The 27,813-nt window shown below is 43.4% G+C and overlaps 1 protein-coding gene across 1 annotated transcript; it reads left to right on the forward strand.

The window, feature by feature from the left end:
- The first annotated feature begins 204 nt into the window (after window positions 1-204).
- On the forward strand, window positions 205-12,934 carry LOC137377906 (glutamine amidotransferase-like class 1 domain-containing protein 3, mitochondrial). The gene is made up of 4 exons (XM_068047979.1): window positions 205-395; window positions 621-792; window positions 5,132-5,333; window positions 12,541-12,934. The coding sequence occupies exons 1-4, from the start codon at window positions 285-287 to the stop codon at window positions 12,731-12,733; spliced, it is 678 nt and encodes a 225-aa protein (XP_067904080.1). The 5' UTR covers window positions 205-284; the 3' UTR covers window positions 12,734-12,934.
- The last annotated feature ends 14,879 nt before the right edge of the window (window positions 12,935-27,813 follow it).

The raw sequence follows: 27,813 nt of genomic DNA on the forward strand, positions 1-27,813 counted from the left end.
TACACATGGCCTTCAAGGTCAAACAATAACTGCCTTGTTTTGGCTATCTAAAGTTTTGAAGGAGACCAAATGTACGTGGTATCCCGGAAAGTTCCTGGATTGACTCCAACCGGAAGTTTGGAGCAGATTAATAGTTAACAGTGCCAGAGTCACTGTTGCTAAGATCCTTCCCTCGTTGGGTTCCGCCCTCTTCATGACTATATAAAATGCAGTGACAAAGGAGGAAGTGTGTACAAGCTCAGGTTCTGTTCAGAACAAGTGTTGGTGCTGTGTCTGCTCTGACCATGGGGAAGAAGCGTGTAGCTGTGATCCTGGCCGGCTGTGGCGTCTACGATGGCAGTGAGTTGCACGAGTCCTCGGCAGTGATGGTTCATCTCAGCCGAGCTGGAGCCGAGGTACAATCGCCTTTCACCACATCGCTAAAAAAAAATCGGTTCATATTTCCTTTCTACCCTAATATCTTTCAGTTCGACTTCTTTGTTTCATTTCTGTTGTTCTTTGCAGTTTCCATTCCCCCTCCATCCTGCGCAATACTTTTTCTGCTTGTAGGTCCTTCCTTGTTACACAATCCATAACTGCAAAATTCGCTGCTTTTAAATATTTGTTTCACTTTGTTCCAGATACAGCTGTTCGCCCCCAATGTGAACCAGATGCATGTTGTCAACCATTTGACCGGGCAGCCGACCGAAGAGGTGCGCAATGTGCTGGTAGAGAGCAGCCGGATCGCCAGGGGCAATATCAAAAAACTTGGCGAACTCAGTATCAATGACACGGACGCGCTGATTATCCCAGGTAAATGTCCGGATCTGTCGTCTTTCACGCTCGATCACTTTCTTAAAAGAAACAGAATGGAGTACACTAAAATTATGAAAGATTGCAACAAAGGTTTGCTGTGTCGAATATATTAACGTTCTGTTTTGCAATAATTTTGTAGATTTCGAATGCCCTTTAATTCGAATGTACTTTGCAACTAGAGATTGTCCATGTAGTATCAGGTGAGGTGAGAGTTACTGCCCTTGATATCTAGGCAGCACTTGACCAAGTATGGCATCAAAGAGCCCTAGCAAAGCTGAAGTCATTGGGAATCAGGGGAAAACTCTCCGCTGGTTCGAGTCATATCTAGCACAAAGGAAGATGGTTGTGGTTGTTGGAGGTCAATCATCTGAGCTCCAGGACATCACTGCAGGAGTTCCTTAGGGTAGTGTCCTGGGCCCAAACATCTTCAGCTGCTTCATTAATGACTTTCCTTCAATCATAAGATCAGAAGTGGGGATGTTCGCTGATGATTGCACAATATTCAGCACCATTCGCAACTCCTCAGATACTGAAGCAGTCCGTGTAGAAATGCAGCAAGACCTGGACAATAACCAGACTTGGACTGATAAGTGGCAAGTAACATTTGCACCACACAAGTGCCGGGCATTGACCATCTCCAACAAGAGAGAATCTAACCATCTCCCCTTGACATTCAATGGCATTACTATTGCTGAATTCTCCACTATCAACATCCTAGGGGTTACTACTGACCAGGATCTGAAATGGAGTAGCCATATAAATGCCATGGCTACAAGAGCAGGTCAGAGGCTAGGAATCCTGCAGCGAGTAACTCACTTCCTGACTCCCTGTCCACCATCAACAAGGCACAAGTCAAGAATGTGATGGAATACTCTCCGCTTGCCTGGATGAGTACAGCTCCAACAATACTCAAGAAGCTTGACACCATCCAGGACAAAGCAGCCCGCTTGATTGGCACCCCATCTACAAACATTCACTCCCCCTACCACTGATGCACAGTGGCAGCAGTGTGTACCATCTACAAGATGCACTGCAGCAACGTACCAAGGCTCCTTCAACAGCACCTTTCAAGCCCGCGACCTCTACCAACTGGAAGGGCAAGGGCAGCAGATGCATGGGAACACCACCACCTGCAAGTTCCCCTCCAAGTCACACACCATCCTGATTTGGAACTATATCGCCATTCCTTCACTGTCGCTGGGTCAAAATCCTGAACTCCCTTCCTAACAGCACTGTGGGTGTACCTACCTCACATGGACTGCAGCAGTTCAAGAAGGCAGCTCACCACCACCTTCTCAAGGGCAATTAGGGATGGGCAATAAATGCTGGCCGAGTCAGAGAAGCCCACATCCCATGAATGAATTAAAGAAAAAGGTTCGCTGACTTAGGGGGCTCTGTCACAAAGTGCTCATTCTCAGCTTATTCACTGTGGCTGCTGAAACCTTTTTCAAGCCATTAGGGATGTTTCATATTTCCTCCATCACCTGCTCTTGTTTATTTTATGATATGGTTTCCAGAGATTTTAATTATTATTTTCTTTTTACTAATTTTGACCGCTTCACAAGAGTTAGTGTATAGAATCTGTAATGCTGTACTTGTACAGCCATTTCAGGGAATAGTTCTGGAATATAGGTTTGGCTTTGCCTTGACTGTAGGTTTGTAGAGGCTTGCAAGCATTGCCTGTGAAATTTGTGGAAGCCTGTGCAAATTTCCATATCTATAAAAGTTTCAGCCAAACCAGCTACAGCTCCTCTTGCTACAGGAATGACCTTATTTTGGAGCAGTGATTACTGCAGACTAGAGTCACATTTTTCTAGTTTCACATGCAGACTTGTTTCAAAGTCATAGATTGTGACATTTTGCTGATGGCTGTTACCTTCTCTGTGGTGGGGCCTGAGCACGTAACCCTGCCATGGCCAAAAATACACAAAGCTACTTCATTAGCAAATATTTAAGTTGCCATTGCCAAATGATGCTGTTGTCAGGGATGTGGGCCAGGACCACCTCTTCTGGTGGCACTATCTCATTTATATTGCTGCTCTGCTGCTGACTTTATGGCTGCCATTATTGGGATATCAGCAAAGCAAATGAGGACATGCTTTCTAAGAAAGTAAGAGCTAAATCCCATAAAGATCTCAAAGCATGTGAGAAATATTGCATCTGAAATACCAATGAATAATCTTAGAGAGTTCAACAGAACTTTTCCCCTTCCTAACATGTCCAGCCATGTGCAAGGTTTATCAGATGACTAAATTAGCTTGCCTTTGGACTGTCACACACGCACCATTTCAAATTATATTGATTGTTAAGCAGACCAATGACAACAGGGCTGCAGAACTATACTGAGGTGTTAACACCTACTTACCAAAGCTATCAAAGATGGAATTGGACTTAGAAATGCATTAACTAACACCATTTTGTTTAATGATACCTGTCATAACACAACTCATACCATCATAAAGGTAAGTATTGAGGATTCCATAAAGTCCTTGCTTATGTGCTAATAACCACTGGTGTCAAATTCATCGTAATTGTTATGACTTCAATGAGATTGTTAACATTAAAATACAAGATATGAACCCCCAGACCAATTACATGACAAAATTTCCCATTTTAAGATTTATTCCAACAATTAAACTAAAATAAATTCCTGTTAACTAAATAGTACATTGTAAGTAGTCGATACCCGAAATTACAAAGAAAAATATTTTCTTTGTTTATTAAAATATTTGGAAACCTCGGACCTATACCTTACACAGTCTTCTTTGATGGAGAAATCTTTACAGTTAAAAGTCCCGAACTCCTTCCAGTTGCAATGAGTTGGATCTCCCAGAACTTTTCAAAACCAATGTTCTCTTCACTCACTTCTACGAGCACTTTTGACTTGGACGTCTGTGAATGAGGTGATTCCTGGTGATCCTGTTGGGCTTTTACTTCTTCGTGAACTTCAACTTTCAAAACAGGTTCGCAGCCTTTTGTTGTCTCAGGCTTCTGAGAGCAACTGTTTCCTCTTTACTTCTCAAGGCTACCACCACTGGTTGTCTTTCTTACAGCCTGCTCTGGTTGTTCTTCAGATGTTACCCCAAGCAGTCTCTGTTTTTTAAAAGAAGTCTTTGATCTGTGTTCTCTGTTGTCCTGGGAACCAAGATTTCTATCTTGTCCTTTGGCAGAGTGGATGTGAGGTCACCTGATCTTCTGACTTCCATCGTAAACTATTAATTTAAAAAAATTTAATCATGTTACAAAGTCCAGCGTTCATAACAACAAGCACCACAGCAGTTTAAGTGTATCATAGTATCTCTATCACAAGGTGATATGAGTAGTAACATTTATGACATTGCCCTTTTAGTTGATTGTTTTAAATTTGGACAGTTCTGTCTTCCTTTGAGATCCTTGGCTTCGCTTGAGGGAGGCTACAGAAAGTTGCTCTTCATGTTCATTGGCCATCTTCTTGGCTGATTACTTAATTAGCTGTAAAGCACTCTGGGATGTCCTGAGGCCATGAAAGGCGCTATATAAATGCAAGTGTTCCTTTTTATTTCTTCCATTGGTAGCTATCTTCTCTAAGTAAGAAAGTTATAGGTTTGAGTCCCATTCCATGATGTGGGGGGAGAATTTTCATCGGGGTTCTCTCATGTCCACTGTACTTACAGCAGAAGAGCCACGGATATCTTGGAAAAATAGTAGAGATGGTATTTCCTGAGGTTTATGTTGCTTTCCCACTGGAACGTATGGCAGATGAGATGAAGAAGGGAGGGTGAGATGCACAAAGATCCAGAGTTGATAACTGGAGAGGAAAGAAATGCCACTTGAGGAACATAACCATCAGTAACAACCAACATTATCAGTACTGTCATATGGATCATTTCCAAGGTGTGATTCAATTTAATGGGCACATTTTAATCGCTAAATTGCTTGGTTTTAATTAAGCACAAGAACAGGTTTCCAATTATAAGTATGATATTTCTTTCCACTAGTTCAAACTGACATCTGGACTTTGCAAGGTTTCTTCTAGCTTGATTGTCATATTTAAGCAAGGGCCATTGTAAATTAATCTCTCATTCTGACACAAGCCTTACATCATAGCATCTAATTCTAAGATTAACCCTTTTAATTTTCCTAGAATGCTTAAAATGTGTCCCATATGCTTGTCCACCTGACAAATGTGTCCGGAATACCTAGTTTTCTTACAGGCTCTCCAATATCCTAAAAGAAATGGCTATCGAACATAAGTTCATTTACACCCATAATTAAACAATTTCCCTTTGGACCTTACTGCAATAATTTTCATAGCAAGAAAACCTAAATCAAATCTCCATCTATTTTCTCTATTCAGGTGGTTTTGGGGTTGCTAAGAATCTGAGCAGCTGGGCAGTGAAAGGGAAGGATTGCAGTGTGGAGGCATCAGTGGAATCGGCTATAAAGAAATTCCATGCTGCAAAGAAACCCATTGGTCTGTGCTGCATCGCTCCAGTGCTGGCAGCTAAACTCATCCCTGGATGTGAATTAACTGTGGGTTTCGACACAGAATGTGAAAAGTAAGTATACAAATTTTAACTATATTTGCCTAAAATTCATATATGCATTTTTATTGCACCTTGTGTAAAGTGTTAAAATCAATTATAGATTTATAGTATGTTTACATATTAGACCAACACCAAATCCTTTAATCAACTGATAGTTGCCTACACTGATATTCATCGTAACTAGTAGTAGATAAGACATGATTAATCTCCAGATATATTGCATGATATTAACAGAGCAATAAAGGAGTTACAGGAGGCAGCTGTTCTGGAAACTGTGACCTTTTTGGTCAAGGGTAATATCTGAGCTAAAATAAAAACAGAAAATGCTGGAAATACTCAGCAGGTCATGCAGTATCTGTGGAGAGAAAACTGATTTAATGTTTTAGGTCTGTGACCTTTCATCAGAACTGTCACAGACCTGAAACACTGGCCAGGATATTACGTCGAGTGGGAGGCCCCGCTCACTGGCCGAAAAGTCGGTGCCGAGCCCACCTCTACCGGGCCTGGGGAGCCATGCCGGGATTTTTGATCCTCAGGCCGTTAATTGGTCTTGGACGGGACTTCCACCTCCTTGAGGCATAAAGTCCTGCCTAATGGAGCTGCTGGCCAATCAGCAGCTCTTAGTCCCATCTGCAGCACTGGGAGCGGTGGCCGCTGCTGGGACTACACCCAGCCATTGGAGTCAACACGAAGGACGGCCCCAGAAAAAAAGATGTTTTTAGGGCCTCACGGGGTCAATCAGCCAGACCCTGGTGAGGCAAAGGTGGTCAGTTGGGCGGGGGGGGGTGGAGGTGGAGGGTCGGGGGACAGTGTTGTGCATTGAGAGCAGTTGGGGCTTTGGAGCAGCCCTTTGTAGGGCATAGTGTGCCCAATGAGGAGGTCCCCCTCCTCCAGCCCACAAGAAGGCTGCCTGGCTTTACCAGGTGGAGTTCTTGGGCCCTTTGCCGTCCGGCTGCTGAGGGTAAAATACCCATGGTGGCGGGAGGAGGCCCTTAAGTTTCAGTTAATTGGCCACTTAAAGACCTTGATTGGTCTGGGGCGGGCTGGCCGTTTCTCGCTGCTGCCGCTCCACGTAAAATTTCAGCAGGTCGAGAGGGGGGGGTCGGGAACGGGCCTCCCCGCCTTCCACTCAATTTGACACCTCCTTCCCCCCGCCACCAGCCCACTCATTGGGGGGCCATTAAATTCCAGCCATTAACTCTGTTTTTCTCTCCACAGATGTTACCTGACCTGCCGCGTATTTCCAGCATTTTCTGTTTTTAGTTCATATTTCTAGCATCTGCAGTCTTTTGCTTTTGTAATATCTGAGCTATCAGTGTTTAGTCTAATCTACTCAGGTCTGTGGCCGACTCAGAGATGGTTCACTAAAGGACTTACATTTGTTGGCAGCTGTTTTTGTGGGTCTTGCTTGTCTCTGTTCTCCATGACTCCGAGGCCAACCTTCTCTTCTTTATCTCGAACAAATATGTATCTGCTGAGCACGGATATTGCTTCTGATTTCTATTTAACCTGCTGATTCCACTGTGAAGATCTTTAACCTGCTCTTCTTCGTGAATTGCTGACTGTTTTCCTTGCTTAACACTGTCTTAAGTTTTTAGCGTTTTTAATTCTGCCATTTGTTTAATAAGCTAAATTATCAAAGCCGATAACAATTTGATCCAGTGGACCAGCATGCTGATGTGTCAAACTACAGGATTACGAACATACGAATTAGGAGCAGGAGTAGGCCACTCGGCCCCTCGAGTCTACTTTGCCATTCAATAAGTTAATGGCTGAACTGATTACTCCACATTTCCACCTACCCCCGATAACCCTTCATCTCCTTGCTTATCAAGAATCTATCGACCTCTGCCTTAAGAATGTTCAAAGACTCTGCTTCCACTGCCTTTTCAGGAAGCGAATTGCAAAGACTCACGACTGAGAGAAAATTTTTTCCTCATCTCTATCTTAAATGTGCGACCCCTTATTTTTAAACAGTGACCCCTAGTTCTAGATTCTCCCACAAGGGGAACCATCCTTTCCACATCCACCCTATCAAGACCCCTGAGGATCTTATATGTTTCAATCAAGTCGCCTCTTACTCTTCTAAATTCCAGCGCTACAAGCCTAGCCTGTCCAATCTTTCCTCGTTAAACAGCCCGCCCATTCCAGGTATTAGTCTAGTAAACCTTCTCTGAACCACCTCCAACGCATTTACATCCTTCCTTAAATAAGGAGACCAATACTGTACACAGTATTCCAGATGTGGTCTCACCAATGCCCTGTATAGCTGAAGCATAACCTCCCTACTTTTGTATTCAATTCCCCTCGCGATAAACGATAACATTCTATTAGCTTTCCTAATTACATGTTGTACCTGCATACTAACCTTTTGCGATTCATGCACTAGGACACTCAGATGCCTTTGCATCTCAGAGCTCTGCAATCTCTCACCATTTAGAGAATATGCTTATTTTTTATTCTTCTTGCCAAAATGGACAATTTCACATTTTCCCACATTATACTCCATTTGCCAGGTCTTTGCTCAGTCACTTAACCGATCTATATCCCTTTGTAGCCTCCTTCTGTCATCTTCACAACTTACACTCCTACCTATCTTTGTGTCATCAGCAAATTTAGCAACCAGACCTTCGGTCCCTTCATCTAAGTCACTTATGTAAATTGTAAAAAGTTGAGGCCCCAGCACAGATCCCTGTGGCACACCACTCGTTCCATCTTGCCAACCAGAAAATGACCCATTTATGCCTACTCTCTATCTCCTGTTAGCTTGCCAATCTTCTATTCATGCCAATATGTTACCCCCTACACCATGAGCTTTTATTTTCTTCAATAACCTTTGATGTGGCACCTTATCAAATGCCTTCTGGAAATCTAAGTAAAATACATCCACTGTTCCCTTCATCCACATGTAACTCCCTCAAAGAACTCCAATAAATTGGGTAAATGTGATTTCCCTTTCATAAAACCATGTTGACTCTGCCTGATTACCTTGAATTTTTCGAAATGCCCTGCTATAACATCTTTCATAATAGCTTCTGACTTTTCCCTAAGACAGATGTTAAGCTAACTGGCCTGTAGTTTCCTGCTTTCTGTCTCCCTTTTAGAATAAAGGAGTTACATTCGCTATTTTCCAACCTTACGGAATCTTCCCCAAATCTAGGGAATTTTGAAAAATTAAAACTGATGCGTCAACTATCTCACTAGCCACTTCTTTTAAGGCCCTATGATGAAGTCCATCAGGACCCGGGGACTTGTCAGCCCGCAGCTCCAACAATTTGTTGAGTACCATTTCCCTGGTGATTGTAATTTTCTTGAGTTCCTCCCTCCCTTCCATTTCCTAATTCTGGGATGTTACTTGTATCCTCAATAAAGGAGACTGATGCAAAATACCTGTTCAATTCATCTGCCATCTCCTTATTTTCCATTATTAGTTCCTCAGACTCACTTTCTATAGGACCAATGCTCACTTTGTTAACTCTTTTCCTTTTTAAATATCTGTAGAAACTCTTACTATCTGTCTTTATATTTCTAGCTAGCTTTCTCTCGAACTCTTAATTTCACCTTCCTTATCAATCTTTTAGTAATTCTTTGCTGTTTTTTCTATTCTGTCCAATGTTCTGACCTGCCATCCATCTTTGCACAATTATATGCTTTTTCTTTAAGTTTGATACTGTCTTTAACTGTAGGATGTTTGTTTGTATGTTCCTCACATAATGATCTACTGCTCTCTCACAGGGCTTTAGTAGGAGGTAAACAAAGGGAGAGAGGCAGCAAGTAAAGGTGAGTCACTTCCCCACTGAGGGAGAGGAGACTCAGAGGACAAGCCAGTCTAGGACTTTCCTCTTAATGGCTAGTTAAAATGGCTAGTCAAAAGCCTGGGAACAGATGGCTTTTCTGTTGCCTTTGTTGGAGAACAGTATGTGATACCAAGGGAAACAAAAGTTTAAAATAAATTAAGTAGAAGATAAGTAAAGTAAGATAATTTGTTGCCCAGTGTAGTTTGACCTTACTTGAGGTTCTTATGAAAACTTCAGTGTGAACCCCTAGTATGGAGTCAAGCTCAAAGGGAGCACACATGAGAGAATTAGGGTTACAGTGTTGTCGGTCTGTCTCTGATTCATGTTCCATTCAAGGACAGTGCTGAATGTGTGATCACTGAATTAACCTGTAAATCTCTGACCTCCTTCATTTGAATGCTACAGGCACAGAATTAAATTAATCAGCACAGAATACATCCCAGATAGATCAAGTCTGCTGCACTGAAAGGCCTATCAGTTTACATTTAATATTTTCAGCTGCTGCCTTGGAAGAAAAAAATGGATAATTTCAATCCCATATAAAAAGCCCGAAATGTGGTACTATTCATGTAAAGCACTTGAAGTTAGGAATATTGCATACACTTGGTCGCACCTTATCTTAAAAACAAGATTGAGTTGAGGCAGCAGTGGAAATTCAATGATATCCTTGGACTTTGAGTTCAAAGTTATGAAGAGGTGAATTCTGAAACATTTGGCGAAAAGATAGGGGCTGAATTTTACTAACCCTCCAACGTTGGGGGTCGTGGCTGGTGGGACCAAGAAAATCCTTCCAGGAGAAGCCCACCACAGGCCTCAAAGCCAGGAAGGCCCCGTTGCATTTTACCAGCAGCAACGAGGCCTCAGTGTGGCCCCCGCACCCACTATTTGGTGGCAGAGCCTTCATTTTAATATATAAATACATTTTAATGATGCAAAACAATTTACCTTGTCCCGACGGCCATCCCATGCCGATATTCCAGCCGGTGGCTAGAACTCCCGTGCCTGCGGATCTCCGTTCGGGGGGTGGGGGAGGGGGGAGGAGTGAAATTATCAGGGTGGGAGGTGGTGGGGCTGTGGGGAGAACTACTGTTATTGGTTGTGGGGATGATGGGAAGCAGTTGAGGGTCAAAGGTGCTGAAGTTGGTGGAGGGGGAAGTTCAGAATATCAAAAGGTGTTTTTTTGGGTGAATATGTCAATTTATTAAATGAGGACTCAGTGGAGGGGGGGCGGTGGGAGAGGGGAATGAAAGTTAAATTAAGATTTTTCTGCAGTTTTTATTGAAATGGGACCTTTAAAAATGTAAATTAGACTGTTGTATCTGAAGCCCTTTAAAAATGGTGCTGGCACATGCGCGATGGTGCCAGACACAGTTGCCTGCCCCCTTTGCATCATCGGGAGCGGGCGCTCTGCCCCCTCCATGCTAATGAGCTGCCGTGCGTAATATTGCGGCGACTCCCAGGCGCATGTCTTGTGCGTGCACTGTGCACTTTTTCAAGCTCGCATTCAGCCCAGGGTGTCAAGATCTGGGTTTTAAATTTGATAAAGGGATAGTAAATAGATTATTTAATTTGGACTGGTTGCCATAAGTCTTCTTCTTTGGACTCCTTGTCTCGAGAGACAATGAGTAAGCGCCTAGAGGTGGTCAGTGGTTTGTGAAACAGCGCCTAGAGTGGCTATAAAAGCCAATTTTAGAGTGACAGACTCTTCCACAGGCGCTGCAGATAAAATTGGTTGTCGGGGCTGTTGCACTGTTGGCTCTCTCCTTGCACTTCTGTCTTTTTTCCTGCCAACTGCTAAGTCTCTTTGACTCGCCACTCTTTAGCCCCGCCTTTATGGCTGTCTGCCAGCTTGCCATATGTTGCCGTAAGTATAACATGAATATGACTACAGATCAGAACCTTTCTCCCAGAGTGAATAAAAAGCATGGGTTTTAAAGTCTGATTTTGAATGTTTGGGTACTTGATGGGTTACCTTTTGTGGGTTAGGGAAAGCCTTACTTTCTTTTTAATTTACTGATAGCTTACTGCTTTTCTTGGGAGATGGAGTGGTTTGGGTAGGCCTCATGAAGGGAAAAATTGCATGTGGTTTATATATATCATGGGTTTCATGGTACAAATGGCTTTGTCACAAATTTTTAATGCTAGCAGAAGTGCATTTACATTTGTCTTTCCCATGTAGATGTTTCCTGACTCAAACCAATGTGATATATTGACAGGGCCCATTTTGACCGACTGCCATACATCTCCAACACTTTATGTACATTTAAACATTTGCTATACTGTTACCGTTCCAAGATTTTCATTGTTTACTGCATTCCCAAGCCTCCGTGGTGACTTCCTTATTGAAATCTTCTCCTTTCTGCTGTTTTTGCGATCACTGTGACATTATGATCCATCATGTTCTATTCATAGCTTTTCTTTAAATATAAATCTATCATAAAACATGCATGGTTCTCTAATATATAACAGCCACTCTTTAATGAGTGCATTTCTTTATTGTAATATTTATCAAAACATTTATTGATATTAGATCAGATGAAATGTCACATACTAATCTTAACATCTTGTCTCTTTTACTTTCACACTGGCAATCTACATTAGATTACACTTGTTGAAATCAGACTACTTTTTACTGCAAAACACAACACTGTAGTGGCAGTTATCATATTTTACTCAAAGTTCACACGGCTAATTTCCATACTGCCCTATGAACTCACCAAGACATCAGGAATCTCTATTCTGGAATTTTATTCTATCTTCCTAACAGCACTTTAGGTGTACATGGTCAACAGCGGTTCAAGAAGGTAGATCACCACCACCTCCTCAAGGACAATTAGGGATGGGCAATAAATATGCTGGCCGAGCCAACAATGTCCACTTCCCATGAATGAATAAAATGACATATAAATGCAGATGATCAAGTTTCAACATTCAAATTTAGACAACGAATGTGTGTCAGGTTCAAGGATAATGGCACTACCTCTGTGCATTTAGTGATGATCATTCTAAAACAAGAGTAAATTTACTTGAAATATTCATCCTGTGTTTACTAATTTTAATTACAATAGTGGTATGGGGAAAGGGAAATATGGTAGCCAAGGGTGAAATTGCATTTTCAGCACGAATACAGTAGTAAATATTACTATACCAACCCATGTAAATAAAATAATCAATCCCACACTCTCAGAGGGAGTTGCACTTAAAGGGAGCATAGGTTGGAAAATTGATGCCGCAGTGTTGATCCATGATCTCTGATCCATGCTCCCTTTAAGTATGACTTCCGTTTGGTGTGCGAGAGTGGTGAATATACCCTGTTGTGTCTTTTTATCATATTACTTAATATTAATCCTGACTTTGTGATTCCTCTCTTTTCATTCATTAGCTCAATTTGCCATACTGATGTTCTGCACTTCTTTCTCTAGGTGGCCCTATGCAAAAACAGCCCAGGCAATGGTAGATCTAGGCTGCAAACATGTCAACAAGCATGTCAATGAAATACTTGTCGATAAGCAAAATAAATTGGTGACGACCAGTGCCTTTATGTGCAATGCCCCCATCCATGAGATTTTTGATGGAATTGAGGAAATGGTTAAAGAAGTCTTGAAGCTTGCATAAATCTTCAGTAAATTGATGGAACTGAAAGTGTATCTCCTGGAATTCTCGAGGAGCATAAAACTATTCAATTTGCTAGAATGTGTATTTGTTGGCACACCACTTTAACATGACTTGTTTTGAGGGAATATTTAAAGTCTCATGCCACTGTTGTGAATAAAGCACATGCCATAATTTAATGGATTAAAGGAATGTTCTAAAATATTAAGTTTGATTTTAACATTATTTCATGTTGTCTGGAGACCAACTACAAATTCATCGGTGTCTACAAAACAAACTCGAATAGAATTGGCTACATAATGTTTGTTAATTTTAGAGAGCTAGGAGTTGAAAACGAGCTATCTCTCATTCAGCCTTTAACTTCTCAGACATTTTCTGGTGGGAAAGCTACCCAAAGTAACCAGAACTTGGATAGTGATGTGCCATAAAATTTGGATGTAACGTTCCACCTGTGCACAATGTATTCCCCTCTTCACATACAGTGTGTCGTGTCCTTCCTTGTACAGCAATAGATGGTGAACTGCGAGATAATGGAGATGTCCCCTGCTCTACCGGAAAGAACCTGATGTGATGAAATTCATGGTCATGGTCACCTTCACAGTCACTGGCAATGCCATCCCTGCCCTGCACTGAGGCTGCAAGTTTGCCTGCAAGAGGTGTCAGATTTCAGTGAGCACCTCCTCAGTGCACACGTTGTTGCTGGCTTAGGTTGAAGTAGGAGAAATGCTCCCTGAAGAGCCACTGCTATATCAGGGTGATCACTGACACACTCTATGCGAAGAGAGGGGACCACATTGCATTCTGTCTTTCCAGAGAGAAGCAGGCAGAGTGTGAGCATGACTTTGCTAAGATTGTGGGCTTCCACATAGTGCAGGGCACCATTGACTGCACACATGTTGGTTTGCAGGCATTGCATATAAATTCAGAGATGTATTACAACTGCACAGGGTTCCAGCTGGTGTGTGACCATTTTCAGCGCCTCATTTATTGCCCGGTACGCTGGCAGCAGTCATGGTGCCTTCATTCTTTAGCCAGTCTGCTGTAGAATCAGTATTTGAGCCACCATGAGAGACCAGAGGGTGGCTACTGGGTGACAAGAGCTGACCACCTGGCTCACGACTCCGGTGCACAATTCATGCACACATGGCAGCATACATATAATGAGAGCCATGCTGACACATGAAATGTCATTGAATAGACCATTCGGATGCTTAAGCAACGCTTCCATTGCCTGAACCACTCTGGAGAGCTCTGCTGTACTCTGCACATGGCATGTCATGATTCACCGTGGTCTGCCGCATATTCCAAAAACTCACCATCATGAGTTCACAGTCCTTGCCACCAAGTATATGGCGAGCAGCTGAGGAGGAGGTGGAGGATGAAAATGATGAAGAGGAGGAGGGAGAGGAAGAGAAGAGGCAACCAACACAACTCCTTTATGACTGGGCTGTCTGTGATCAGCTCATTTGCCTGCAGTACCAGTGAACGCAACCCCAATGCCCCATTCACCAATAGTCCCACACCTAACCTTCCCTCTGTAATGGACCATCATGGTATTGCCTTAGCTACAAGGATGATATTAAAGCCACCATAAAACAAACATTCCAAACCAACTTTATCAAATAAATCATCCACTATTCCATAGAAAAGTCAACTGATAACCCTTGTGGATTCCCTTTGTACCTGTTTTCCATGTGCCTTTGCCTGACATAGTGCTCCTGTGCAGACCTACCTCAGTGGCTGCAGCATGTCTGGTGGAAGTTTGCTGACTTTTAGTGGAGGAATTTGCAGATGGCTTTGTAGATGACCTTGATCATCTCTGACCTTAGAAGGCCTGGCTTTGGACTGCACCATCTCAGCATGGATGGCAGCAGTCTGGGCTAGCTGGCTGACAGTCAGCAGCAAGGGCACTGATGGAGTGGCAGTGGTGAGAATATGAATGCTGCCAGCCTGAGAGAGGACAGCAGGTTTGTGCTCCATGGAGCCACTGCCACTCCACCACAGTGGCGCCTCAGCAATCCTAGCAATCTGCTGGAGCACAGATTGTTGCACTGCTGTGAGACTCTGCAAGCCCCTTTGAGCACTGGTATCCAGAGCCCTAATGGCAGTAATCTGAGCTTCCACTACAGCACAGACATTGGGTGGTTTCTGCTTGAGCTGCAATGGAAGTGGAGACATCGTCCACTAGATGCTGCAAAAACCTGAACAGATGGTGCAGTGGGGGGAGGGCTTTAGTTTCCTGGATCACTGGGTCTGTTTCTGGCGAAGGTGGGACCTGTACAAGTCGGACCGGTTACACCTGAACCGGAACAGGACCAACATTCTTGCAGGGAGCAATTTCCAGCATTACCTGCTGAGTATTTCCAGCATTTCTTGTTTTTATTCTTGCAGGGAGGTTTGCTAGTGTCGCTGGGGGGGGGCGGTGGTGGGGCGGGGGTTAAACTAACTTGGCAGGGGGATGGGATACAGAGTGGAGGTACAGTAGGGGGTGATGCACAGCAAAATATCGAGGAGAAACTAAGTCACTCTGGAAGGCAGAGCAAATATCGACCTGTTAAGGCACAAGCGAATAATGCAAGGCTGGATTGCATCTATTTTAACACAAGGAGTCTTACAAGTAAGGCAGATGAATTGAAGGCATTGATTAACACATGGGAATCTGATATTATTGCGATCACAGAGACATGGTTGAGGGAAGGGCAGGACTGGCAGCTCAATATTCCAGGGTATATTCAGGTGTGACGGTGGGGGTGGGGGGGGGGTGCGGTGGGGGGGGGGGGGGGTGTAAAAGAGGAGGTGGCATTGCACTATTGATCAAGGAGTCAATTACTGCAGTAAGGAGGGATGATATCTTAGAAGGTTTCTCAAATGAGGCTATATGTATAGAACTTAAAAACAAAAAGGGGCAATCACTTTGCTGGGAGTGTACCACAGACCTCCAAATAGTCAGGGAGAGATAGAGGAGCTGCTATGCAGGCAAATCTCAGAGCAGATATATAGGATAACAATAGTAGGGGATTTCAACTTCCCCAATATTAACTGGGATAGTCTTTGTGCAAAAGGCTTTTAGGGCGCAGAATTCTTAAAGTGCATACAGGAGAGCTTTTTGAGCCAGCACGTAGAAAGTCTTCCAAGAGAAGGGGCGGTACTAGACCTAATCTTAGGGAATGAAGCCGGATATGTGGTAGAAGTGTCATTGGGGGAGCATTTCGGGGATAGTGACCTTAACTCTGTAGGATTTAAGGTAGTTATGGAAAAGAACAAAGATGGACCTGAAATAAGGGGACTGAATTCAAGATATTAACAGGATAAGACAGGCTAGATGAAGATAAACTATTTCCACTGGTTGGAGATTCTTAAACTAGGGGGCATAGTGTAAACGTTAGGGCTGGACCATTCAGGCGAGATGTTAGGAAGCACTTCTTCACGCAAAGGGTGGGAGAGGTTTGGAACTCTCTCCCACAAACAGCAGTTGAAGCGAGAACAGTTGTTAATTTTAAATCTGAGATAGATTTTTGTTAAGCAAAGATATTAAGGGATATGGGCCAAAGGCAGGTATATGGAGTTAGGCTGCAGATCAGCCATGATCTCATTGAATGGCGAGATAGGCTCGAGGGGCTGAAAGGCCGACTCCTGTTCCTATCTTCCTATGGTCCTAATTGGGGCAAGGCCGATTTCAATATGATAAAGCAGGATTTGGTCAAAGTGGACCAGGAGCAGCTACTTGTAGGAATGTCCACATCAGACCAGTGGGAGTCATTCAAAAAGGAAATAGTGGGAGTTCAGGGCCAACATGTTCCCATAAAGGTGAAGGGGAGGACCAACAAGTCCAGAGAACTCTGGATGTCAAGCGATATAGAGGATTGGATAAGAAAAAAAAGGAGGCTTATGGCAGATTCAGAAGGGCAAATGGATAATCAGGGGAAGAATAGGGCCCATTAGGGACCAAAGTGGCAATCTGTGTGTGGAGCTGGAGGAAATAGGTGAGGTTTTAAATGATTGCTTCTCATCTGTGTTCACTATTGAGAAGTACGATGTAGGTGTAGAGATCAGGGAGGGGGATTGTGATATACTTGAACAAATTAGCATTCAAAGGGAGGAAGTATTAGCGGTTGTAGCGGGCTTAAAAGTGGACAAATCCCCAGGCCCAGATGAGATGTATCGCAGGCTGCTATGTGAGGCAAGGGAGGAGATTGCAGGGCCTCTGACACAAATTTTCAAATCCCCTCTGGCCACAGGAGATATACCAGAGGACAGCAAATATGGTACCATTATTCAAGAAAGGTAGTAAGGATAAATCAGGTAATTACAGGCCAGTGAGTCTAACATCAGTGGTGGGGAAACTATTGGAAAAAATTCTGAGGGACAGGATTAATTTCCAGTTGGAGAGGCAGGGATTAATCAAGGATAGTCAGTATGGCTTTGTCAGGGGGAGATCATGTCTAACAAATTTGATTGAATTTTTCGAGGAGGTGACTAGGTGTGTAGATGAGGGTAAAGCAGTTGATGTAGTCTACATGGACTTCAGTAAGGCTTTTGATAAGGTACCACATGGGAGATTGGTCAAGAAGATAAGAGCCCATGGGATCCAGGGCAATTTGGAAAATTGGATCCAAAATTGGCTTAGTGTGAGGAGACAGAGGGTATTGGTCAAGGGTTGTTTTTGCGATCGGAAGCCTGTGACCAGTGGTGTACCACAGGGATGGGTGCTGGGACCCTTGCTGTTTGTAGTTTACATTAATGATTTAAACGTGAATATAGGAGGTATGATCAGTAAGTTCGCAGATGACACGAAAATTGGTGGTGTCATAAATAGTGAGGAGGAAAGCCTTAGATTACAGGATGATATAGATGGGCTGGTTAGATGGGCAGAGCAGTGGCAAATGGAATTTAATCCTGAGAAGTGTGAGGTAATGCATTTGGGAGGACTAACAAGGCAAGGGAATATACAAAGGATGGGAGGACCCTAGGAAGTACAGAGGGTCAGAGGAAGCTTAGTGTACTTGTCCATAGATCACCGAAGGCAGCAGCACAGGTAGATAAGGTGGTTAGGAAGGCGTATGGGATACTTGCCTTTATTAGCCGAGGCACAGAATATAAGAGCAGGGAGGTTATAATGGAGCTATATAAAACACTAGTTAGGCCACAGCTGGAGTACTGTGTACAGTTCTGGGAACCACACTATAGGAAGGATGTGATTGCACTGGAGAGGGTGCAGAGGAGATTTACCAGGATGTTACCTGGGCTCGAGCATTTCAGCTATGAAGAGGGACTGAAAAGGCGAGGGTTGTTTTCCTTAGAGCAGAGAAGACTGAGGGGTGACCTGATTGAGGTATACAAAATTATGAGGGGCATAGATAGGGTAGATAAGAAGAAACTTTTTCCCTGACTGGAGGTGTCAATAACCAGGGGACATAGATTTAAGGTAAGGGGAATTTGAGGAAAAATGTTTTCACCCAGAAGGTGGTTGGAATCTGGAACACACTCCCTGACGGGGTGGTAGATGCAGGAACCCTTACAATATTTAACAAGTATTTCGATGAGCACTTGAAACACCATAGCATACAAGGCTATGGGCCAAGTGCTGGAAAATAGAATTAGAATAGATAGGTGCTTAATGGCCGGCACGGACACGATGGGCTGAAAGGCCTGTTTCTGTGCTGTATAGCTCTATGACTCTGTGGTTCAGCCTGGAAGTATTCTCATGGAGTTGAACACGCTGGAAAGGATAGGCTGCAAGCTCTGTGCAAAGCTATGGGCAAGGCTGGTGTCGCACTCCTGCATGCTCCTTAACAGTGACCGCAGGCCTTCGGACAGGACTGCCAATGCAGGAAGCTTTTCTGGGCGCATGCCCATCAGCCTTTTTTGAACACTGCTCAGTCAACTTCCTCATCTGAGTCCTTTGCAGCAGAACCTGTGAGTTCCCTCACCTTCAGGCGAGCTGGCACCCTCAGGCTACTTTTGACCCCTGCCATGGCTGCAGCCCATTCTTGCCTGGTGTCTCACTAAATGCAGATCCTGCCTCGAGGCTACTCTCTAAAATACATACAGTGTCAGTATCTGAACTGGAGGCTGTGAGTGTGAGATTGAATGATGGTGTTTCATCATCATCAGTCACTTCTTCCCAGAACACCTCTTGCTTCCACACCACTGTCTGCCCAGGTTGCAGTTCTTGGGTACCTGAAAGGAGAAAGGCACAAGGCTGGGGTTCCAGTGAGGGGAGGTGGGGAAAGCAAGAGGTGCATCCTTAAACCATCTGCAACTTATCAATCAGAAGAGACTGGGGTTGAGGGGGAAGCGGAATGTGAGAAGGAGGACTAGATATGAGAATACCGTCATCTTCAATGGTTCATCCTTGCCGCTAGCCACGGCCTCAGTCATGGCTGCTTCAGTGATGATGACCACCAACTCCTCCATTGGGATGAGGACATAGAGCCGTGCTTGCCCCCTGCTGGTTAGGTGCTGCTGCCACTGATTATGCGCCACCTTATCCTGCAAGAGAAAAGGAAGTGCGTCACTGAGAGTGGTGCAATGTGTTTGGATGATGTGGCTGTCATGGTTAAGTGGTTGGCAGTGTGTGCAATCTCTGATATGTGGGTGCGTCAGGCTTGTAGCAGTGTTAGGAGTGTGAGGTGAGGTGAAGCTATGAATGTGAAGTATGAGTTAAAGCCTGGCTACCCAACCCGAACACGACTAGACCCGATTACATATGTCGGGTTCGGGTCGGGTCTGTATTTCGAGTCCAGCATTCGGCCTCGGGTCAGGTCAGCCTGGACAGCGCTGCTTCTGGGAAACCACGGGATCAGGCTTACCCATGATTCCCCACAACTCCATCTGCAGGAATAGCCTGCTGCTAGAACGGATGAAGGATATTCGTGTCGTGTCGGGTCGGGTCGGGCACAAAAAAAAATTAAAGGACCTGGGCCTGGGTCGAGTTCGGGTTGGCTGTGGTCGGGTCGGGCCTAGATCGGGTTTTAATTTTATACCAGAGCCAGGCTTTAGAATGATTCATAATTGATAAGAGATTGTTGGTAAGTGAGTGAAGGGCAGGGGCGTCAGTGAATTGAACAGTGTTTGAGGATAGTGGTTCAGGTGAGTGAATGTGGCATTTGAAGATGAATTCACTGACCTTGACCAGTCATGTGAAGTCATTGAATTTCTCAGAACGAGCAGGTAGTTGACAGGGTCAGTACAAGCAGTGTAGCCCCAAGGACCTGGATGTGGTGCCACAAGAAATTCAATGATTTCACAAGACTGGTCAAAGTCATTGAATTTCTTGTGGTTGCCGCATCCAATCCTTGGGGCTACACTGCTTGTATCGACGTAATGGTTATCTGCTCCCATTGTATTCTGAGAGTTTGCCTGGAGGGCCTCCAGGTCTCCTGTGGATAGAGGACCTCTCTCTTCCTGTCCACGTCCTGCACCAAAGTCTGCAGTGCTGCATCTGATAACTTTGGAGACCACCTATTTCCATCTCCTTAACAGCCCCCAACTTTGCCCCTGTCTCAGCTCATCTGCTGCTGAAACCCTCATTCATGCCTTGTTACCTCCAGACTTAACTATTCGAACGAACTCCTGGCTGGTCTCCCACATTCTACCCTCCGTAAACTTGAGGTCATCCAAAACTCTCTGCCCATATCTTAACTCGCAACAAGTCCTGTTCCTCTATCACCCCTGTGCTTGCTGACCTACATAGCCTCCCAGTCAAGCAATGTCTTGATTTTTAAAATTCTCATCCTTGTTTTCAAATCCCTCCAGGGCCTCACACCTCCCTATATCTGTAATCTCCTCCAGACCACAGCCCTCCAAGATAGATGTGCTCCTCCATTTCTGTCCTTTTGTGCATCCCTGATTTTAATCGCTCCACAATAGGTGGCCTCACCTTCAGTTGCCTAAACCCCAAGCTCTGGAATAACATCCCTATACCTCTCCGCCTCTTCACCTCACTTTCATCCTTAAAAACATTCCTTAAAACCTACCTCTTTGGCCAAGCGTTTGGTCATCTTTTTGTGGCTAGGAGTCATACTTTGTTTTATAATGCTCCTGTGAAGCGTTTTGGGATGTTTTATTACGTTAAAGGTACTATATAAATAGAAGTTGTTGTTGTTGTTATTGTTCTCTCACCTATTGGGCCATTAGCCACTCTTCTTCCAGGCCTGACTCTCTTCCCCAGCCACTTCCAGCACCTGCTCCAGTTGGAATGCACCTCCAGATTAAGAGCTGCAGGCTAGCTTTAAGTGGCGTTCACTTTGCATGAACCTTAGCCCACTGCTGAAGCATATAGACACTTAACAGCACAGTTAGCACTGGGCTACAAGCAGCTATCATGTAAATGGGCATGCAGTAGAAAGCTTGTGTGCTGCCTGCATCAGAAGGAATGGGCATGGGTTAATTGAGTATTGCGATCCCTGTGCCCAATTTTTGGGAGCTAACCAATTTTGCTGGACTTAAGCAGTAAGGCTGCTATTTTATAGGAAAAGATTCTCCTACATCCACATCATGTGTGCCTAAGGTTGTACATCCTGGCTAATCCCTACAGGTTCTTTTAAATGCTATAAATAGCCTTGTTAGGTCTTCTTGTTGTTCTGCATCTAAATATGAAAGCATAGTGTCCAATCTCCCTAACAATTTCGTACTAGCTAACTGATAGTAAGAGGTTCAATTTGCAAATTGTCTGGGTCTCCTTCTGCCTCATCCTCACTATCCTTTTCACCCTTCACTGTCCCTACTACCTGACATACCTGTGCTTACTTATCCTCCTCCCAGCGATAATATTGTTTCAACATGCTGATATGACACAGCCAATTCTTTTTCTGACTTTCTGGGGTGTCAATCAAACAATTTACTTTATCTTTACTTACTCTTGACCACTTTATATGGAGCACTGAACCATGCTTTCAGCAGTTCACCTTAAAAGCAGTAATACCAACACCTCATCCCCTGGTGGAAATGTTCGGGTCTTGGCATGCTTGTCTGCCCATTTCTTCATGGTAGTTTGGGAAGCTGTCAGGTGTTCCTGAGCTACTTTGCAAGTTTTCGTGAGCTCTTCCCAGAAAACGGATACATAATCTAGCACAGAGAATTCGTCTCTCTGTTCCAAAAGCCTTTTTAAAATTAAGAGTACCTCTTATCTTATGTCCATAAACTAATTCAAAAGGACTAGAACCAGTAGACTCATTAGGCGAATCCCTAGTGACAAACAAAAGCAATTCTAGTCCTTTATCCCAATCATGGAGATATTCACAACAGTATGCCCTGATCATCATTTTGAGGGTTTGATGGTACCTTTCTAAAGCTCCTTGTGTCTGTAGGTGATATGCTGAAGACTTTAACTGTGTTATACCCAAATTACGCATAACTTGCTGAAAAACTTAAGACATAAAACTGGAACTTTGATCCAATTGAATCTCAATCGGTAATCAATTTCTAGTGAAGAATTGGGTTAACTGCTATACCAGTCCCTTCTCATAAATTGTTCTCAAGGGAATGGCCTCTGGGAACCGAGTAGCCATCTTCATGACTGTGAATATATGTTGGTGTCCTGCTTTTGTTTTCGATAAAGGTCCTGCACAGTTTACCAACACCCAACTAAATGATTCCCCAAAATCTGGCAGGGGAATTAGAGGTGCTGTTTTATGGCAGGTTGTGGTTTTCCCACAATCTGGCATGTGTGGCATGTTTTACAAAACTGCATCACATCATTGGAAGGATCTGGCCAGTAAAAATGTCGACTTGTATGTGTTTGGGTCTTCCAGATCCCCACATGACTTACTAAAGGAATTCCATGGGCAATCCTTAATATTTCCCGGTGATACTTTGGCAGTACCACTATCTGATGAACTACCTTCCATTCTTCGTCCGCAGGTCTGTGAGGATGTCTCCACTTGCATATCAGAGTTCCATTTTTAATATAGTAGCCTTCTGGAAATCCTTTTGCTTCAGCTTCAGTTAGATCTGATTGTGCCACTTTATTTAACTCTGGATTGATTTGCTGAGCCTTAATCAGAGAAGACATATTAAACATTTTCTTCCGATTATTCAAATCCCCAAAGAAAATTTCAGATATTAGGCTATCTGACTGTGGTGTCAATTTTACCTCTGACAATGGAACTTGTTTAGCCATTGCTCAGGTTAGTACACATGAAGGAAAACTTCCTGGAACCTTTTCCTGCAGCTGTTCTGCCTCTTCAACTGCACTTGTTTTTTCTGTAACCACTGGAGAAGCTACTACCTTCGCTCCGGCCAAATTATTCCCCAGGAGTAGGTCAACTCTGTCTACTGGCAAACTATGGACAACTCCTACACTTACCATTGCAGACATTAGGTCACACTTTAGATGCACCTGATAAATATATACACACTCCCTGCCAATACAATTCACTAAAACCTTGGCATTCAGTGCCCTCTCTGGTGGAAATGTTATGCCTTTCCCCAGCGGCACAGTGGCGCAGTGGTTAGCACCGCAGCCTCACAGCTCCAGGGAGCCAGTTTTGATTCTGGGTACTGCCTGTGTGGAGTTTGCAAGTTCTCCCTGTGACCGCGTGGGTTTTCGCCGGGTACTCCGGTTTCCTCCCACATCCAAAGACTTGTAGGTGATAGGTAAATTGGCTGTTGTAAATTGCCCCTAGTGTAGGGAGGTGATAGGGAATATGGGATTACTGAAGGATTAGTATAAATGGGTGGTTGCTGGTCGGCACAGACTCGGTGGGCCGAAGGGCCTGTTTCAGTGCTGTAAATAAATAAATGTGTTTGGGTAACTCCTGTATCTATAACTATAGGTTTACCTGCCTCACTTGAGGATAAAGAGTTACTTTTCCTTTTGACGAGAATTCCCTATAACTCTCAGGTATCTTATTCACGTCCCCTGCACTCACAATGGTTTTTGTATTTGGCCTTACAGCTGCAGTCAGAGCTACAGCCTGATCTGTTGTACAATCGGTCAGGGCCCCTTTCTCTGCATTGGCTATGTGTAGCCCAGTAAGTCCCATGGGTTTACCCTGCAACTTCCAGCATTCTGCAAAGAGGTGACCCACCTTGTGACAATAGTAACTTTTAGGCTTGCGGACCTCACTTCTACTCTCAGCATCTTCCTTTCTGGCCTGAGAAAGAATTCTGGAGCATTCCTAGCTGTCCCTTTTGCCCATGGCTACTTACCTTCCTTTCACCCTCCCACCATCTATCCACTCCAGGGGATGACAGACAAAGAGGTTGGGCTTACAAACAAGCTCGTAATCATCAGCAATTTCTGCTGCCTGTCTGGCTGTTGAAACCTTCTGGTTCGCTACATGGGTTCTTACTAACGGAGGGAATGAACTTTTAAGTTCTTCCAGTAGAATTAGTTCGCTAAAGTTCTCATATGTGGCCGCTACCTTTAGTGCCCGTTTCCAACGATCAAAATTAATTTGCTTTACCCTCTATATAAGTCTGCCAGACAATCTCCAGAGGTTCCAAAATTTCTGTCGCTAATCTTCAGTGACTAACTCATATGCAGCGAGAATGCCTTTTTTGCCATCTCATAATCTGCAGAAGGCTCCTCAGAAAGCATGGCATAAACTTCCTGAGCTCTGCCCATCAACCTACTTTGCATAAGCAGTGTCCAGCTTTCCTTTGGCCACTTTATGTGTTTGGCTATCTTTTCAAAAGAAATGAAAAATGCCTCTATGTCCCTTTCCTCAAACTTCGGGAGGGCTTGCACAAATTTAAACAGCTCTCCACTGGGTCCTGGGCTGGAACCAGATCTTTCCTCACCAGAACTTTCACTGGGGTCAAGACCACTCCTTTGTCTTAGTTCCATCTTTTTAACTTCGAATTCACTTCCTTCTCTTCCTCTTTTTAATGCTCTCTTTTTCCTTTTCCTCTTTTTCAAATTCAAGCTTCTAAATTCAAGCTCCAGTTTTTTCTATTCTTTTTCCTTCTTTTTCTGTTCAAGCTTCCGTTTTTCCATTTCCTGTTCCTGCTCAGGTTTTTTCATTTCCAATTGCACTTGAACCCTAGCTAATTCAGCTCCACTACCCTCACGGTTTGCTGTCTCCTTCTTCCAATTTCAAATGGTGAGCTATTGCTTCAGTTATGTCTTCTTTCTTAGCTCCTGGTTTTAACTCTAACACCAACAGGTCTGCCAAATCCTTTCGGTTAACCTTGGGTAACTTTCTCAAATCACTCAAGGACACATCCTTCTTCCTCAGAAAGGCTGCAACAACTGATAGAGACATTCCAGTAGAGCAAAATTTAATTTACTGCACAAGAAACCTGTTTTTTTTCTGTTCCTCTTGTCAATCATTATTACCCCACTTACAATAGCAAAGTGAAACCAAAAGCACATTGACATACCCCAATTATATGTTACGACCGAGGTGGGAGGAATGCACTGTTTAGTCGAGTACTGCTCCTCCACAGGTCACAACATATATTTAAATGTTTTCCCACTTACTGATACGGTCAATCATAGATTCTATTTTATCCCAGAATAAAACACATCAACCAGATTTCTTTAATCAACAACAAAATTACAGTTTATTATAAAACAAACCTTAGCCAGTAATGAAGCAAAGCATGAACACACAGATCAAAATATAAAAGTTCCCTTTTTACCTGAGCCCCACACACACACACACCCATACACACATAAACACACACATTCTCATATACACCGGTTAACTGAAAAAAAGAGATTTACTCTTTAGAGCTCCTATTGCGAAAAAAAGCCCCCAGAAAAGAATACATTGGCCGAATACTTGCTAATTCTTGAAGAATTACAGCAGCACCTGGTTTGGCATCCCAAACACGTATAGACGGCTGTCACTGGGTTCTTCCTAAGACTGTTCTTGACAAGCCTCGTTGAAGTTGAAGGCTTTTATGAGCAGGCTTTCCAGGAAAAATGCAGTAATGGGGGTTTAATGCAGTTTCTTACACTTGCTTCTGAGCTTCTCAAGAAATGGAAAATTGTCAGGCTTTTTCAAAGAGCTGGAACAGGCTGAATTGGGATTTTGCTTCCTTGACAAGTTTTCTCCAGCTGTCTTTTTAAACAATTGTCCATATCCCAACTCACTGTCCAAAGTGAAACCAAAAGCAACGTCACAAGAATCAAACCTCCTGACCCCTATACATCTTGACCTGTCACTTCTTTGTAAACATCTTTCCCAAGACAAAAACAACCCCTGATGGGTAGTTATTTGAAGACAGGTACCTTCCAGTACCTATTTACAATCCAGAGCTCTCAGTAAACCTTGTAAAAAGCACCCATGGACTCCTTTTCAGTTTTAAAACACAAATCTTCAAAATTTCACAAAAATGGAAGCACTCATAACAGTGCTAAGATTAGCTTCGACAATACACGTCTTTCAATTGCTTTCTGTTTCTAGCAGAACAATAAAATATAGTAACATCAATATTGATACAAGAGGCATATGAAATAGCAAATTCTCAAATGAGCACAGTTGAAAGAGATTCCCAAATTGCATTGTAGCTATCACTGACAGTATTAGGTTTAACTGTGACTCAGAAATCTGTATGTAGGAAAATAGAGCAGCACCATATTTTATCACATTTCTGCACAGTAAATAATCCCACCCCACCCTTGGGACAGTTTTATTTCAATTATATCAACTTGATACTAAAATAAAACATTTTGATTACGCAATTAGTGAGGGCAGAAAATGAGCAGAAATTTGAAAAGCAGTTTCAGGTAGAATTTCCTCCTTCAGAAGAGGAATATTATGGTTAAAGAGCACCATTTGGGACAGGAATAGGGCTGAGGCATATTAGTTGATGTGAATGCCTTAAAGTATCTGGGCTACTTGAATTGAAAAGAGTCTTGAAGAAGCAAACACATATTTTGTTAAGAATTCAGTGGAATTCAACATGTGAAACCTGGAAGAAAGCAATTTTCCTGCTGGCAGTCCAGGAAGCTGCTACCACATGAGGTTGCTGCAGATTTTTAAAACTGCCGTTTTACATAGAGTTTGCACCTTTAGCCGAACATACAGTATGCAAATGCAATGATCCTGTGTGTTCTAGCAGAGTCAGTGACACACTTCATCATGTTCTTTTATCCATTAAGGACAGAACTTCTTCTGAGTGTCACTCATGTGAAGTAAAGAATTAGTGATAGCCATGTCAATTTTCATTGCTTACACTGCACACAACAAAATGCAACTCTGTATAACGACTTCTCTAGCAGTGTTCTTTGAAATAGAATGGAAATTAGACGCGTTTGGGATGGGACTGTGCTTCTTCAGATGAAAACAATTACGGAGTCCACACTCAAAGTGGTAATTTTTCTCAGTGTGAGTTTGAGAACCAAGCAACAGGCAGTTCAAAGTCTGATGATATTGTGCACCCAATTGCCCAACTGATCCAAAATTCAGGCAGGCCTTTAAATGGGTGCCTTGCACTTCATCTGAGCCTGTTTAGATATGCAAACAGAGCCCTGTGCATGTTTTAGGATTGGAATTAGCAAAGTAAAACGAATGCTATATGCACAATGGCACAGTGGTTAGCACCGCAGCCTCACAGCTCCAGCGACCTGGGTTCCGTTCTGGGTACTGTCTGTGTGGAGTTTGCAAGTTCTTCCTGTGACTGTGTGGGTTTCTGCTGGGTGCTCCGGTTTCCTCCCACAGCCAAAGACTTGCAGGTTGATGGGTAAATTTGCCATTGTAAATTGCCCCTAGTGTAGGTAGGTGGGAGAATTGTGGGGATGTGGTAGGGGACATGGGATTAATGTAGGATTAATATAAATGGGTGGTTGATGGTCGGCACAGACTCGAAGGCCTGTTTCAGTGTTGTATCTCTCTATATGTGAGTCCCATTTCTTCAGCAATTGAGAGACCTAATGAGCATGTCTTAAAAGAACCTCTGGAGACAGTCCAAATCAATACATTTTCGAAAAGATTTTTGTAGGTGTACTAGTCCATTCTCAGAAAGGGTGTTTAGATTCTTCTGTTATCTCTGTGTTGCAAAGAATGGAACAATTACTCATTACAATGAAATCATTCGGTATCTGAAGTTGTTGCCTCAGTTGAAACCTGTCACTTTGTTGAGTCATTCTCTGTTTGCCTTTGCTTTCAGGAGAAAAAAATGCAAAA

This window comes from Heterodontus francisci, chromosome 15 (genome assembly GCF_036365525.1).
Source record: "Heterodontus francisci isolate sHetFra1 chromosome 15, sHetFra1.hap1, whole genome shotgun sequence".
In the NCBI taxonomy this organism is placed as follows: domain Eukaryota; kingdom Metazoa; phylum Chordata; class Chondrichthyes; order Heterodontiformes; family Heterodontidae; genus Heterodontus; species Heterodontus francisci.

Excerpts from the sequence above, each read along its gene's own strand:
- LOC137377906 (XM_068047979.1), top strand. The coding sequence starts at position 285 with ATGGGGAAGAAGCGTGTAGCTGTGATCCTGGCCGGCTGTGGCGTCTAC. Across the intron at positions 793-5,131 it reads GGACGCGCTGATTATCCCAG|GTGGTTTTGGGGTTGCTAAG; the intron begins GTAAATGTCCGG and ends TTCTCTATTCAG. Across the intron at positions 5,334-12,540 it reads TTCGACACAGAATGTGAAAA|GTGGCCCTATGCAAAAACAG; the intron begins GTAAGTATACAA and ends TTCTTTCTCTAG.